At 43.0% G+C, this 17,213-nt stretch overlaps 1 protein-coding gene and 1 pseudogene across 1 annotated transcript in view; one reads left to right on the top strand and one right to left on the bottom strand.

Moving 5' to 3' along the window:
• The window catches only part of LOC131482929 (zinc finger protein 850-like), a 420,589-nt pseudogene that overhangs the window by 206,444 nt on the left and 196,932 nt on the right, over positions 1-17,213 (bottom strand).
• The window catches only part of LOC131482914 (zinc finger protein 510-like), a 138,740-nt gene that overhangs the window by 5,248 nt on the left and 116,279 nt on the right, over positions 1-17,213 (top strand). The window contains exons 2-5 of the mRNA XM_058679146.1: positions 2,333-2,390; positions 14,183-14,309; positions 14,441-14,533; positions 15,131-15,191. Coding sequence (XP_058535129.1) covers positions 2,355-2,390; positions 14,183-14,309; positions 14,441-14,533; positions 15,131-15,191 — 317 coding nt within the window. The 5' untranslated portion in view covers positions 2,333-2,354. The remainder of the gene's footprint in view (positions 1-2,332; positions 2,391-14,182; positions 14,310-14,440; positions 14,534-15,130; positions 15,192-17,213) is intronic.

Raw genomic sequence — 17,213 nt, 5'->3', positions numbered from 1 at the left:
TGTCCGGCACAGTCTGGCCTTCCATTTGGCCTTATATGAGCTGCTGAATGTTGCAGCCCGGCCAACCCCACACCCTTTTCAGGATGCACGAATTATTCTGGTGCTGCTGCCTTGACAAGTCCAGACTGTTGCGGTTTCCTTTACCTGTGATTGATGGCAGGCTCCTTCATCACACCTAGCTTAGTGCATCACCACCCCAAATTTTGAGCCATGCAGAGGGTCTAGAATTTCCACAGAGTGTGGCCCACACATCCTGCACTGAATCTACTCCCAGCTATGGTTCTCGAGTGCTAGTTAATGTTATGATTCTGCCTAATGTGACCAGTCTCCTGATCCATCATTATGTCAGGTCAAAGGATATCCTGCTGGACAAGCCCCAAGCCTTAGCTTTTGCATGAACTGGTGTTCACCAACCAGTATTGTTAAGTGATTACAAGTTCTTCAAAGGAAGAATAATTGCCATTGGGAATCTTTAGGTTTGACTCAGATCCCAGAAGCACAGTGGGATCAACCTGGAGCTACCTAAGCAGAGGTTCTGACAACAGCGCCAAATGGCGCCCTGGCCACCCGGACACAGCTCACCACGTGTACATGGTAGCTGGAGTTGGGATCTGAGCAGGACACCCCATCCTGGAGCCCACCAACAGCCTCCCAGCTGCTGGAAGTTTAAACCTCCAGGCCCAAGGTTGTGCCCCTCCCCAATCCCATTTACCGCCCAATGTGAGGGGGTAGGTTGTCCCTGGACCTATCCAGTCACGGAGACCTCCTCCCTTGGTGTACTCATCCCGAAGGAAGCAGCCCCAAAACCAGGCAGGCCTGGCGACAGCTCACTACTTGAACATGGTGGCTGGAGTCAGGATCCGAGCAGGACGACCCATCCTGGAGCCCACCAAAAGCCTCCTGGCTGCTGGAAGTTTAAACCTCCAGGCCCATAGTTCTTAGGTGTTTTTTAACATGTAAAAGAATGCAATAAATCATTTCAAAATCTCCAAGTTTATTTTACTATGTCAAACTCCAATCCACATTGGATGTGATTTTCCTGTATGGGGTATTTTGCATTTGAATATAAATGTAACCATAAGTGATGGTCACACATCAGTGACATAAATTACAGTGATTGTTTCAGCTCTAGAGTTTTGGGGGAAAGGGAATATTAGTGTGCTTGTGTTTTGAAGAATAGGTTATGAAATGAATTAATAAAAAATAAAAAAAAAATTACAATCAGGGCCCGGCATGCTGACCTAGAGGCATTTGGGTATCAGATATGATCTACCCAAAACAGCAGCCCAGCTTCCTGTATCATGACATTCACTCATTCAAATCTAATGGTTTTCTCTCGCTGTTGCCATAATGTAACTGTTTCATGAGGTAAAATAAAAAGATTTCTCAAACTATGTTGCTGTCATATTTATGGATGTCCTATGGGCTGAGGCAAATGAAATGTCAAAGTCAAGTGTTGTTGAGGTTTTAGGAACTGGAAAGTGTCATTGAATACTGAGGAATTTTCTTTTGGAACAATTACTAAGAAACTCTAGATTAAATGTCCTATTCAATTTTCATATATAGTTCTTCACAAAATTACTTTGAATGTAGAAACATTGAAGTACTTAATACCATGCAGTTATTTTTCTGAAGCATACATTTTAGTGACAAAGTGGTTTTTCTATGGTATTTTGTAATGTGAACAATACTTGTTGAAAAAATAAGTTAGTGCTTAGCAGTAACATTATGGTTTTTTTTAATTTGTTAAAAATTTTCATTGGAAAGTCAGATTTACAGTAGCAGAGACAGAAAGATCTTCCATCTGCTGCCTCACTCCCCAGATCACCCACAGTGGCTGCAGCTGAGCCAAAGCAGAAGCCAGGAATACAGCCTCATGTGAGTCTCCCATACAATGCAGGCTCACAAGGTATTGTTCTGTCCTTGACTGCTTTCACAGGCCACAAGCAGGGTGCTTGATGGGAAATAGAGCAGCCAGGATATAAACCAGCATCCATATGGGATCCCTGTATGTGCAAGGTGAGGAGTTTAGTCACTAAGCTACAGTGCCAGTCCCAGTAACATTAATTTTAAAGAAGTAGCAATTGTTTGCATTGACCTGATGGTTACTTGGTTTAATCACTGCCATTATTGAAATTATTGATACTATTTCAAGGATGCCTTTCTGGCACTTGTAAGGCACTATTCTTGCCCAGGATAGCTGATGGATTTTATTTCTCCAGCCACTGTGTCTGCCTCCAAATTGACGTTGCTGAGCACAGTGGGAACCACTGAAGAGGCTAGGAACAATCAAGACCAATGCATGACTCCCTGTCTCCACCTTCTCTTGCAGGTGTAGCCCTGCAGCCTGCTACATGCTTCCCAGGCTGGAGAACACCAACACACCTTCAGTAAGTTGTTTGTTTACTTCTCAGCTTGCTTTACCTTGTATTTGAGGAGTATGATGATAGTTTTTAAGCAAAAATGAAAAAAATGTGAGAGAAAGAAGGTAAAATTTTGATGACTAAACATTGGAACTGTCAAAGCTGATTGAAACTTCGTCTCCAGGTTTTCTGTTTTAAATATATATATTTAAAGATTTATATACTCTTTAAAAAGATTTATTTATTTTTATTACAAAGTCAGATATACAGAGAGGAGGAGAGACAGAGAGGAAGATCCTCCATTTCCAGGTGTACTGAAATGGCCCGTGCTGCACTAAAATGAAGCCAGGAGCCCAAATACTCTTCTGGGTCCTCTACATGGGTGCAGTGTCCCAAGGGTTTGGGCCATGCTCGACTGCTTTCCCAGACCACGAGCAGTGAGCTGGATGGGAAGTGTAACTGCTGGGATCAGAACTGGTATCCATATGGAATCCTGACATGTTCAAGGTGAGAACTTTAGCCGCTAGATGACTGCAATTTGCCCTGAGATATATTGACAATAAATTGATAGCACTGTTACAATGAGTAAAACAGTGTAAGGGAGTGTCAGTATGGTGGGCTGAATGTATTGCCATGTTCTCCATGTGCAGCTGAATATGCTGTTCACTGCTCCATTGAAGCCACTGAGGAGGCCTGGCTCTGACAAATACCCTCCATGGTCAGTCCATGGAACCTGCAGTTCTCTCCATGGTTGGAGTTCTGAATCCAGTGATTCAGTTGGGGGGACCCCCAAAGAAACTTGATCTGATGTGATCCCAGACCTGCTTCTTTTGTGTGCATGCCAACAGAGGGTCCAGGACATTCAATCACCTAAATCAGCTTATGCACATGTTGGTGGTTGATATTGCTGGATCAGATCTGTCTCTAGCCCTCTCTTCTATACAAACCAATGAGTGTTGCAGTCTATCAGAGAGGTGCTCATTGTTTCCCTCATGGGCTCTCTCCCATTCCTGGATCTCGCACTCTGCAGGTGTTTCTGTAGTTTTACTTGAAAGAGTTTCCCTCCTCCAGAACCATCATCTGCTAGGTGATGCTGTGGCAAAGCCCATCCAACCCAACCCTCACCCACTCTGGCTTATGCACATACCAATAGGTACAGTCTGCCCACCTTGGATTTTCCAAGTTCCACTAAACATGCAGGCCAACAGATGTTATATCGCTGCCCGAAGTGGTCTACCCAAGTACCAGCTCTCACATTCACCATTGGGAGTAGTGGCTCAGTGGGGAAGCTCCCTGCAGCCCCCTCCTGGGTTTGCCTGCTTTCCCATGGGTCTCATTTGTGATGGTTATGTGCTGTGGCCGAGTCTGGCATAGCGAAGCTCAGCTTGGCATTTGCCATTGAGTACTACAGTGTGTCCCGGCTTGCCCCCAGTTCAAGCTCACATAGGTGGGAGCTACAGCTTAGCCAGTCCAACCAGCTGCCAGTCCGATCCCTAATGTGAATTGTGTGGTGTTGTGGCCCAACTCACCATGATCCACATACCATTCTGGCTCTCAGATTTGCCTGTGGGTGATATGAACTGGCCCAGCCTGGTTTGCCCCAGACGTGAGCCAAAGGTATGCCCTTGGGTACCATAACCTGGCCTGATCTAGGCTGCTCCCTGTCATGGTTCTTGCTCTCACCTGCAGGGACTGTGTCCCAACAGAGGAATTGCACAAGCTCATCCATGAGAACTTATCCTAATGCCAGACCAGTGGGTCCATGGTGCAGCCCTACTTTGTCCATCTCCTGTCTTACCAGGAACAGTGGCCTTTCCTGATTGGCCTTCAACCCATCCTGTTTTTTTTCTGTTGGGTATTTCAGCCCAACCCAGGATTGTCCACACCCAGACATAGTTCATACATAGCTCAGCAGTGAGAGATATAGCCTAGTCCATCCTACATTAAGCCTTGTTCTCATGAGCACCAGTGGTTGCTAGAGTCTAGCTCAGTCTGGCACACATTAGACCTAGTCCACACTTGTGCCAAATAAACTGCAGCCATGTAAGAACCCCTACTCTGGCCCTCGCACTTACCAGTAGGAACCACAACCTAGTCAGGGTATACCCTTAGCTCCCCAGCCAGGCCTGTTCCTCGCCACAGATCTTGCTTTTTCTAGTGGTTTCTCTGATGCAGCTTGCATAGTCCCTCACCTGTCTTGGCCTTTGCTTTCAAGTGCTGGAGCCTGGGCAGTCCCAGCTCTTGCTGGTGGGTACTGTAACCTGGACCTGCTCAGTCTGTTCCCATCCCTAGCCCATGAACACTTTTAGGTGTGACATCCTAGCTGGAATGACCTGTGCTCCAGCCTGGTTTCTGCACTTGCTGGTGAGTTAAGATTTGCTTGGCCCTGCCTGATCTGCCCCTTTGCACAGCCAGCCCACACGTTTGCCAACAGGTGGAGCTAACGTGCCCACCTGCCCACCTTGCTTGACCCCCAGACGTGGATCATGTGCTCACCAGCAGGAGCTATGACCCAGGAGGAGAGTTTCCCAAGTTCTCTCATTCTGCCTACTCCCAGACCCAGATCTCACTCATGCCCTTGCCTGGCATAGCCTGCCTCTCCATCTTGGCCTTGTAAGAGTTTATGAATGTTGTTGCCCAGGCTACTGCACACCCTCTTTTAGGATGCATATTCTGGTGCTGTAGCTTGGACATGCCTGGATTATTCTCAGTGTCTGTACCCATGAATGTTGACAGGTTCTATGGTCACACCTAGCTCAACCCATCACCCTCCCAGCTCTTGACCTAACCAGTTGGACTTGCATTTCCACAGGTTTAGGCCCACATATCCCCCACAGAATCTACCCCTGGATCTGGTTCTCTCTCATGCTAATGTCATTGCCCTGCCTAACCAGACCCATCCCTGTTCCAACATTCAGTCAGGCAGTGGGATCTAGCCTTGTCTGACAGATCCCCAGCCCTAACTTTTGCATGGGCTAGCATGTGGTGGTCAGCAACATTCTTTACTAAAAATCCCTACTCAGGGCTCTCATATGGGCTGGTGTATCGGTCTGACCTATACAGTGCTTCTAGTCTCTCCTCTCCAAGCCACCATGTCTCAGTCCCCTCATTTTCCTGCAAGTGCATTGGCCCTGTCACTGGGTATCCCTCAGGATTCAGTTCTTACCTACATGTACAGTGAACTTATCCATGAATGTCCCTAGGTAACAATTCCACACCCCAAGACTCTAAAGCTTGCCGCTGGGTGAAGCTAGCAGGCGAAGCCTGGTGCCAGTTGGTGCTTTGGCTACCAACAAGCCCAGGATTCAGCACTTGGCATCAATGACTGTTGCTAGTGCTCCAAGTATTGGGTCCAGGCTGATTCAGGTACCACTGGCAGCCACCATGCTGCTGGCAGCTCCATTAACATAGTCCTGATGTCCCTCCCACATATCTTAAAAAAATAAAGAAAAGAAAAGGAGAAAAAGAATTTGCGGCTATGATGACACACTGATATAGTTAACACATATTTGGCATTAGCCAGGCCCAGGATGCCCACCAGCTCTTAGCTGATTTTCTCCCACCTGTGTAACATTTACCTAGGTACAGTGTAAAAAGACAGCTGCCTAGAGCTGGGATGTTTAACATCTTTTTAACAGATTTTAGTGTAAAGGGATGATTCTGATTTCTAAAAAAAAAAAAAATCCAGTGGAGTTTGTTCAACCTGTATTTGAATAATATAGAGTACAATGTTTTATTTAATTATATGCACAGCATCAGCTGAGTAAACCAGGTGCCCAGGCTTTCCGTGTGTGTGTGTGTGTGTGTGTGTGTGTGTGTGTGTGTGTGTTTTACAACACACAGGGTCCTCCGTTCCAGTTGCCTTATCATTGTGAACTGCAGTCACCACGCACTGGGATGGAACACTGGATCTTGTTCCTTCTGTCTCTCTTTGCTACCTTTCTACTTCCTTCCTAGCCCTGGTCTTCACTCTTACCAACCCGTAGCAATCATAATTCTAAGTTCGCAGCTATTTTTTAACAGTTATATATGATAACATGTTAGTTTTTTCTACATTTGCCTTATTTTATTTCACTACATCCATGTTCATCTATTTTGTAACAAGTAAGAATTTGTTGTTTTTAATGACTGAATGCAATCTCTTGGCATTCATTAGGTTTCACTATTAATAACATCAGATGAACAAATGATATCTAGATTCAAAAGTAATTTATTATCTTGTTTAGTATACTAATTTAGTATATTTTTGTGCCTTTTACTTCCTTGTCTATTTGTGTGAATATTACATAACAATAAAAAGTAGTCATTCTAATTTGGTTACGTATCTTAGAGGAAATGCTTTTGGTTTTTTGGCATTCAGTTGTGTAATGGCTATAGGTTTGTTATCTATAGATACTATTTTATTGAGACCTATTTCTGTGTACCTCAACTGAGGTATATTTGGATATATTTATATATTTGTAGATTTCCTCAACTTACATAAATGTTATTACAAAATAAATGTAGAAATTCATTGAGTGCTTTCTATAAGATAATTTTAATGATGCTGGTCCATCTTGTTTATGTGAAATATTTGGTTGTTGGTTTTCATTTATTGGCCCATTTTCTACATTCTTTAGGTGCACCATGGCTATTGTATGTGAGCTTATTGATGTGATGTCTCATTTATTTTACATGTATAATAGGAATGTTTTTATTAAAGATTTTATTTATTGTAAAATCAGATATATACAGTGGAGGAGAGAATTAGATTAAAATCTTAGGTCTCATGGTTTCCTCCCCAAATGGGGAAGCCTGGGCTGCTGGATTATAACCGGTGACCATATGGGATCCTGGTGCATGCAATACAAGGACTTTAGCAACAAGGCCACCGCACTGGGCCCCATGATCAGAATTTTACATCTTTTTATCAGATGTGTTTGTCTATGACTTTTTAATGGTTTTAAACTAGATTTTTGGACTATAAGCAATTATTTCAGAAGAAGCATTAAGTAAATATATAGAGAACTAATTATACAGCAATGGAGATTGGACTTTTACTGAGCAATTCCATCTTTTTTCCCCCTATTTTAAACAGTCAGACATAGTTAAGATCGTCCTATTGCTGATTCAGTCTAGTTAAGGAATCTAAGTATTGTTAGGCTTAGCATAATTATGCTTAGCATAATTTTCTTCATCTTAATTTTATAGTAATTCTAGAAAATGTGATGTTAATTTGGTAGAATTTAGTAGTGAAGACACCTAGTGTTGACCTTTGGTTTGAAGAGATTTATTCCTGATTCACTGTTAACTGCCTGTTTTATCAAGTTTTTTGATGTCTTTTTCATTCAGTTTGTAGCCTAATGCTAAGCATCCAGAAATTAAGCTTTTTTATGATTTATTTGTTTATCACTACAGTTGATAGTCCCTAGCAATCCATTGCACATCCATTTTTCCAGTAAAGATTTATTTTATTAGGCCTGGCGTGGTGGCCTAGTAGCTAAAGTCCTCACTTTGAACATGCTGGGATCCCATATGGCACCGGTTCTAATTTCATTGAAGCCACAGTCTGTCTGCCTCCCTGCTTGTGTCCTGAGAATGCAGTCAAGGACAGCCCAAAGCCTTGGGACCCTGCACCCGTGTGGGAGACCTGGAGGAGATTCCTGGCTCCTAGCTTCAGATTGGTGCAGCGCTGGCCATTGCAACCACTTAGGGTGTGAATCATCGGATGGAAGATCTTCCTGTCTGTCTTTTCTTCTCTCTGTATATCTGACTTTGCAATTTAAAAAAAATTTTGGGCCCAGCGGCGTGGCCTAGCAGCTAAAGTCCTCGCCTTGAAAGCCCCGGGATCCCAAATAAGCGCCGGTTCTAATCCTGGCAGCTCCACTTCCCATTCTGCTCCCTGCTTGTGGCCTGGGAAAGCAGTTGGGAATGGCCCAAAGCTTTGGGAACCTGCACCCGTGTGGGAGACCCGGAAGAGGTCCCTGGTCCTGGCATCGGATCAGCACGTACCGGCCCGTTGCGGCTCACTTGGGGAGTGAAACATTGGACGGAAGATCTTCCTCTCTGTCTCACCTCCTCTCTGTATATCCGGCTTTCCAATAATAATAAAATCTTAAAAAAAATTTTTTTAAGAATTATTTTATCGATATGCAAGGCAGAACTATAGAGAAAGAGGGAGAGTTAGAGAGATTTTCCTTCTGTTTTATTCCTCTCCAAGTGACCACAGTGATTAAAGCAGGACCAGGTTGAAGCTTCTTCCCAGTTCTCCCAGATCAGTACAGGGGATCAAGCACTTGCAGCATCCTCTGCATTCCCACACGCACTAGAAGGGAGCTGGATCAGAACTAAAGCAGCTGGGCCTCCGCAGTGACCTAGTGGGTAAAGTCCTTGCCTTGCGCATGCTGGGATTCCATATAGGTGCTGGTTATAATTCTGATGGTCACACTTCTCATCCAGCTCCCTGATTGTGGCATGGGAAATCAGTGGAGGATGGCCCAAAGCCATGGGACCCTGCATGTGTGGGAGACCTGGAAAAAGCTCCAGGCTGCTGGCTTCAATTTGGCTCAGCTTGGGCAGTTGTGGCCACTTGGGGCATGAATCAGGCAATGCATGATCATCGTATCTGTCTCTCTCTTTCCCTTTTTTTTTTAAATATTAGGCTTTCCAATAGAAGTAGATAAATGTTTATTCAAAAAAAAAAAAAAATAGAAAGAGAGAGGGAAAAAAAATGCAGCAGCCAGGACTTAAGGTGGGATCCACATGGGAAGAATATATCCCAAGGAGTGGCAGAACCCACTTTGTCCAGACAGCCCTGATCCACTGTACTTCTGTGATATCAATTATTATATGTCTGTCTTCTTTTTGATGTTATGTACTTGAGCCTACTTTTTGCTTCATCTAGCAAAAGTTTTACTGATTTAGTTCTCCTTTTAAGAACAATGAATGCTTCCTTTATCTTCAATATTTCTGAATATAGTTCTTATTTCTTCATTAGTCTTTATTTTGAATTTCCCTTTTCTACTCCTACACTTTGCTTCTTATTTTTGTGAGACTTGGAGATCAGTACTTAGGATGCTTATTTCATATTTTTGTTGTTATAGCTCAGGTGTTGACCATGTAAAGTGAAAACTTTTGATTTCTGTATTTCTCTGATCATGGGAGGTTCTTTCTCATTAGCAATAGGAAGTATAGTTACAAATAAGAGTGTGCTTTGGTTGCCATAAATATATACTATAGAATGTGTCTTGAATCACAGTAATTCATTTCTAATGGTTCTTTTTCAAATTCTGTCTTGTTAATGTTTACATAGCTGAAAATGGAGCATGCATGCACATGTGGATGCTGATTAAGCTAGGAAGGATGGAGAATTAGGTGGAAGTGGATGAGACCATTGTTTCCAAATGTTCTTCTTCCTGTGTCTGGCATGGTGGGATGTAGGAGAGAAGCCACTCCCAGAATCCCCACAATAGAACCTTGGGATGTGGAATGGCCATCTTATATCCCACGGTCGCCAATGCAGAGCATGCTCTGAAGGTTCTGTTGAAGTGATTTTCATAAGAAATCCTTTCAAGGTTGATTGGTTGACATTCCAACTTGAGTTTCCATCCAGCCAGATATTTGATGTCAATACTTCCCTGGGGTAGTTGGTAATCTGTTCTGCCCTCCTTCATCTGCAGGCTCCAACAGACTGCCATATCCCCTATGTGCATCTGAGCATGTTCATTCATCAAATGAGGCGGCCTAGTTCTGACACGTGCACTCCAAGGTTAATGCACACATTCCACATTTGTTCACATTTTGGGAGTTCTGCGTCCATTGGTTCAGTGATGGGGATCCCTGAAGAAATCATAGACATATCCGTTTACTTGCCAGTCCAGGGTCCAGCTCAGTGTGTCACACACATCAGCCTACCACACACTGGTGGTTGCAGTTGCTGGATAAGTTTTGTGTCTAGTCCCATCTTGTATGCAAACCAGTGGATGCTGTGGTGGAGCCAAACCATGTCCATCCAACATTCAGCTCTCATGTACACCAGTTGGGAACTGCATCTCAGTCACACTGACACCTAATCAGACATATTAGGCCTGCCCCACCTGGTTCCTTTGCATGTTGTTTTGAGCGGCAGACTGCTCTTGATGCATCCTGGACCAGTGTGTCCTGTTCCCAATCCTAATATTCATGAGTGTCAGAGGGTTCGATGGTTCTGTATAGCTCAGCTCTTTACAATTCTCAGCTCTTGTTTGGGCTCCAGGATTGGGTGTACTGCTCGGATGCTGACTCCAGCCTCAATGTGCATGTGGTGAATTATGCCCGCACCAGCCTGGATTCGGGGCCTGCTTCCTTCAGAGGGAGTACACCGAGGGGGGAAGTCTCCGTGACTGGGTAGGTCCAGGGCCCACCCAGTGCCCTCATTGGACAGTGAATGGGATTGGGGAAGGGTGCAACTTTGGGCCTGGAGATTTAAACTTCCAGCAGTTGGGAGGCTGCTGGTGGGCTCCAGGATAGGGTGTCCTGCTCAGATCCCGACTCCAGCTACCATGTGCTCCTGGTGAGCTGTGTCCAGGCTGTGCCTATTGGCCACCCTGCCAGGGAGCTCTGGAGTATTAGGTTGTCTGAATCGTTGCTTAGGTAGCTCCAGGTTGATTCCACTGTGCTTCTGAGATCTAAGTCAATCGTAAAGACTCCCAAAGGCAATAACTCTTCCTTTGAAGAACTTGTAATCACTTAACAATACTGGTTGATGAACACCAGTTCATGCAAAAGCTTGTCCAGCAGGATAGCTTATTACCTGAAATGATGATGGATCAGGAGACTGGTCACATTAGGCAGGGCCATAACATTAACTAGCACTCAAGAACCATAGCTGGGAGTAGATTCTGTGCAGGATGTGTGGGTCACACCCTGTGTAATTCTAGCCCCACTGGTAAGCCCAAGAGTTTGGGTGGCGCTGTATGAAAGAGATACGATCTATTTTATAACAGCACTATTCATAATACACAAGATGTGGAATGAATTGAGGTGTCCATCATTAGATAATTGAATAAGGAAAACAGTGTATGTGTGCAACAACCTGTTTTTCATCTGTGAAAACAAAATTCTGTGTATTATATCAAAATTAGTATTACTAGAGTATAAAATGTTAAGTGAAATATCCTAAATACAGGGCCTGGCAGTGTGGCCTAGCAGCTAAAGTCTTCGTGTTGAACACACCAGGATCCCATATGAACGCCGGTTCTAATCCCAGCAGCTCCACTTCCCATCCAGCTCCCTGCTTTTGGCCTGGGAAAGCAGTTAAGGATAGCCTAAAGCTTTGGGACCCTACACCTGCGTGGGAGACCCAGAAGAGTTCCTGGTTCCTGGCTTCAAATTGGCACAGCACCGGCTGTTGTGCTCGCTTGGGGAGTGAATCATCAGATGGAAGATCTTCCTCTCTGTATATCTCTCCTCCTCTGTGTATATCTGACCTTGTAATAAAACTAAATAAATCTTTTTTAAAAAACATCCTAAATACAGATATGCCAATATGATATTTTGTTATGTAGAGTAGCTTAAAGAATCACAAGCAGCAACAATAAAGGTAGGGAAGAAACAATGTTTTATATACAGGCATTGATGCAAACATGGTTTGTTACATTTGATTTACATCTTTGTCACACAGCGAATGATGATATCCTACTGCAGTTTAAATGATATTTGTTTGTAAATTGTATCATTGAAACATCTTTTAATTTCATTATATTTATAGTGCTTACCTATGAAATTGGTCATTTTACTGTTCTTTGAATCAGTTACTCAAAAATTAAGATCTTGAATACAATGTGAATTTCAAGCATGTTATTCCAAATGCTTAAGAGAGTAACAGGGGAAAAGGGAAGATTCAAAAGAAGTATCATACTGTTAAATGTATGTATATATGCTACATTAGCTGTTTTTATCTTAAATTAGTAAATAAATTTCTGGAACAAAAGGCAAACCCAGAAAATTGGTAAATGCTAAAGGGCTTCCAGAACATTAAAAAAAAGGATTAGGTTTGTTACAGCATGGCATTTGTCTTATATGTATATCTTCTGTTCAGCTAGCAGGCTGTGACTGGCTGATACCAACTAATTCTCAGAAGAAGATAGTTCTTTATGAGACTATCATTTGTTTTCCCCCTAAGCTGTAGTTTACTATGTGGAAATTAAAACTTCAGTTTAAGTATGTTATTCCATAAAAAGTAAAGCAAAAACAAAGTAGAAAGTTTTAATATGTGCATACTCAAAAGTGAAAAAAAGAAATATATATAGTTTTATATTTATACACTAGAATTACATGCATATGTATTTCATATTTTTTGTCTTGAGTATGTACATATAAATGTGTTATTGATATATATGATCATATATATTTAATTCCAGTATAAGCTGAAGGAAATATTTATTCATGGATGTAAAGTTTAAAAATGTTTTCAGTATTTCATTATTTCACTTTGAATTAAGAAAACGGAATTTTAAAGTATTTCAGTATGTATAATGAAATCATTAGTAAGCTACTTAATAATTTTCTCGTTATCTTGTGCAATAGAAAGCATTTATCTTAATTATCTAATCTAGCATGACTTTTACCTCATGTGTATCTAAAGATTGCACAATGAACTCATTTTAAGTTTATTAGAGAAAACAGTCTGATACAGAATAAGAATGGAATTATAGCTTCAGAATTGCAAACATGATACAGGACAAAATGTTTTGTTTTTACCTGGTTGCCAAATAGATTGTAAATTAAGCTGCATTCCTAGAAGATGCAAATTGAACACACAGAGAAGAATTAAACTCAGCTTAGTGTTATAGATGCTGAGTTAATATTTCAGCTCATTGTCAGTAAGGTTACTTATGTTAGTTTAGTTGAAAATTAGAGTGGCAATAAAGGAAACTGAGTGATATCTTCCACTTGGAGAGCTATTCTAACGATGCCTTCAGGAGCGGGAGGAGGGCTGTGGCGGCGTCCCCCCGCGCCCCTCAGTAGGCCGCTCCGCTTGCTGCCACCTGCTCTACTTTCGGGGCCCTCCCTGGCTGCCTCAGCTTCCCTCGGGGTGCGGGAGCCCGGCGGGCGCGCTCGGCCCTGCTCCTCCCCCTGCATGTCAGCCTGCAGTGCGAGCGGCCACCGGGACTCGCAGGGTTCCATGGGCGGGCTGGGCCAACACCCAGCGGCCCTCTCAGCCACGATGCCTCCGAGGGCTGAGCTTGGGGGGTGCCGGTGTGTGCTGGCACTGTGGTGGTGTGGCCCCTTGCCGAGTGCACCCCCGACACACCCCTCACTACTAAGTTTTGTTGCATGTTTCAAGGACCAACTGTGAGCCTGCTTCTTGCTTGTGGCCTGGGAAAGCAGTCGAGGACGGCCCAAAGTATTGGGACCCTGCACCTGTGTGGGAGACCTGGAGGAGTTTCCTGGTTCCTGGCTTCAGATTGGTGCAGCACCAGCCATTTCGGCTCACTTGGGGAGTGAATCATCGGACGGAAGATCTTCCTCTCTGTGTCTCCTCCTCTCTATACATCTCACTTTGTAATAAAAATAAATAAATCTTTAAAAAAACAACAACAACAATGCCTTCAACAGTTCATTAGAATTAGAATCTTTAGAGAATACAGCCTTTAAGAGAATCAAGAATATTCTGTTGTAATATTGGAATTGCAAAAGTAATACAACACAAGATATTTTCATTTAACTGTTACTCTGTGATGCTGTATAAATTATAAATTAAACTACTTCCATAGAAGTTGCAAATTAAATATACAGAAAATGCACTGTCAGTGTTTCTATTTAATGATCCAGAGCTGAGGAGACATGTGCTATTATAGGTGTTGGTGTCCTTTGAAGATGTGACTGTGGACTTTACCCGGGAAGAATGGCAGACAATGGACAATACTCAGCGGACTCTGTACAGGGAGGTGATGCTTGAGACCTATAACAATCTGCTGTCCTTGGGTGAGTGAAGTTCTGTCATGCCTTAAAGAACACTTCTGTATAGTTTGCTAATGAAAGAGAAGTTTATAAAGTGTAGTAGTTGGTAGGACTAATGGTGATTTTGGAAAATCTGCATCATTCTCCATTCACAGGGTACTGCATGACAAAGCCTGATGTGATCTTCAAGTTGGAGCAAGAATCAGCACCATGGACAGTGGAGAACTCTGTCAAGCAGAGACTTCCAGGTAGGTCAGCAGGGAAGTTGATACTTCTTTCAGTAAATGATGACCTGAATTATATTTGATTTTTACTTTGAGTTTTTTCCAGAAGAACAACTGGTGAAACACAGCATTCTATAGTCTCCATGTACAGGTTTCTTCTAGCAATTTGCCAGCCTGTCACCATAAATCTGGAAGTATATATGGGTCTTTTCACGATCCCAAACACTTGAATCACAGCTGCCACCTCCCAAGATACATTTTCAGGAGGTTGTATTTGAAGCAGAGTAGCCAGCAAAAGATGAATTAGAGCTAAGATAGGATGTAAGATACCCCAAACCTTATTTTGAATTTTTATACCATATTTTCTGTAATATCCCACTTTAAGTTAAATACACAATGTCACATAATTGAAATTTTCATTTTAAAAAATGGGTATTAAGTTAAGGCATTAATAGATGAGATGTAATGCCTATTTAATACTGCTCATAAATGTCCACATTTCACTAATATTAAAATGTGCTGTATCTAGATGACAGCAAATCTCATTGACTTCACGTTAGCATTTGAAAAGAAACATTTAGATGTGGTTCAGAGATATGGTTACTCTTTTCCTCATTTCAGATCCCCATGGAAAGAATGAGCTGCTTGGAGCTAATCAGAAAGACCAAGAAATAATCTTCAGGTAAGTTTTAATCACAAAAATTACATAATAACTGAAAAGAGAGCTGCATTGCCACAAAGATGCTTAGCATTAGCTCTGGCCATAATTGCAGCACAATATGAAAGGAAAATTATACAAAAATTAGACTTGAGAAATAGGGTTTCATTCTTTCTTTCTCCTTTTTTCTTTTTCATTTGCAGATAGTAGCTTTATTTGCAAAGTGACCAGGTGAATGTAGAAAGCAGAGAGAATCAAATAGCATTTCTTGGGAGAGAGCCAGGAGATGGTGTGCCTCTTGAATGAAGACTGCAAAATTTTTCAGAAGGGTATTAGATTTTTAAGTGTGCCCTGAAAATCCCTTGTCTGTACAGGAACCTGTGGATAAGACACTTCCCATTGTATTGGTTGTCTCTCAACCAGCAAGGAAATAGCTGCTACTACACTGCTTCAAACACCTGCCATTCTATGCCTGTTCAGCTGTCAGAGGTGGGAAGCCACATGAGTGACAAATTTGAAGAAACTGGCTTTTTCTGAACTCATGTATGAAGTGTAGAGGAGTCATCCACATAAGTCATTTGTAAAGATCAAACCTGAGGGCATGGCATGGTAGCCTAGTGGCTGGCTCTTGCTGTGCATGCACTGGGATCATATATGGACACCGGTTTGTGCCCTGGTAGCCCCACTTAACATCCAGCTCTCTGCACATTGCCGGAGTCCAGCTTAGCCACGTTCAGAATTTAAGAAGGGTGCTTGAAGTAGGCACAGAAAACAAATGGACCACTACAGTTTCAGGATCATAATGGACAAGGCAAGAGAGCTGTCCTCTGTTTTTATACAGAAGCCTTCACAATCTTTGGCACCTACTTTTCATACCTGGTCAAACGGGCATTCCTAAGGATAGTTCTGCCAATTGTTTCACGTTGAGGCAGGATCAGCCGCCCTAATCCTGTGGTCAGGGAGTTCTCAATAGATAGTACGTGTCAATCAGTAACACATTCCTATTACAATCCGGATTCTACAACTTACTCTTGAGTCAGTTAAGGGAGGAAGTGTATCACAGAAGGAGGGACTTAAAGATTAGTCAAAGAGGGAAAGAATAGATTTCCACTATACCTAGGGACTTAACATCCTTGATTAGCATATGGTCAATGTGGGAGGATAAGCCTAAGCATAGATTCCTGCTAGGTGTAGGGACTTAACATTCTTGAATTTCATATGATCACAGGGCCAGCTAAGGGAGTAGGAATAGTAAAAGGTCCCTTTGCTAAGATGTTATCACCAACATCATCTTCTTTTTTTTAAGATTTATTTATTTTTTAATACAAAGTCAGATATACAGAGAGGAGGAGAGACAGAGAGGAAGATCTTCCATCCGATGATTCACTCCCCAAGTGAACCGCAATGGCTGGTGCTGTGCCAATCCGAAGCCAGGAACCAGGAACCTCCTCCAGGTCTCCCACATGGTTGCAGAGTCCTCGACTGCTTTCCCAGGCCACAAACAGGGAGCTGGTCAGGAAGTAGAGCTGCTTGGATTAGAACCTGTGCCCATATGGGATTCCAGGGCATTCAGGGTGAGGACCTTAGCCGCTAGGCCACGCCGCTGGGCCCGCACCAACATCATCTTCTAAACTCACACTGATCATAAAAACAGCTCCACAGTGGCAGACAATGATGAATTATAGAAATCTCTGTGGGGTTGTCTGGTGTGTATGCAAAGGGAGGTGGAACTGCTTTTCAGGTGGTTGTAGAGATATCCGCTGGGCCTTGTCATGCAGTGGGGAATTCCCTGCGGCCTTGCCTGCAAATGGAAAAGTTCTCTTCACAGCTTCATGTCTGTTGCACCCACTGCATGGACCTCATCAGCCTGTGGCCTGGGAAAGCTATTGAGGACACCCCACGTGCTTATGACTATACACCTGCGTGGGAGACCCGGAAGAAGCTCCTCGTTCTTGCCTTTGAAGCAGCTCAGCTCTGGCAGTTGTGTATTTTTGGGAAGTGAATCAGCATATGGAAGATCTTCCTATGTGTCTCACATCCTCTGTG

Source organism: Ochotona princeps, chromosome 21 (assembly GCF_030435755.1).
Source record: "Ochotona princeps isolate mOchPri1 chromosome 21, mOchPri1.hap1, whole genome shotgun sequence".
NCBI classification, from domain to species: Eukaryota; Metazoa; Chordata; class Mammalia; order Lagomorpha; family Ochotonidae; genus Ochotona; species Ochotona princeps.
This window is presented reverse-complemented; position numbering and strand designations above follow the sequence as displayed.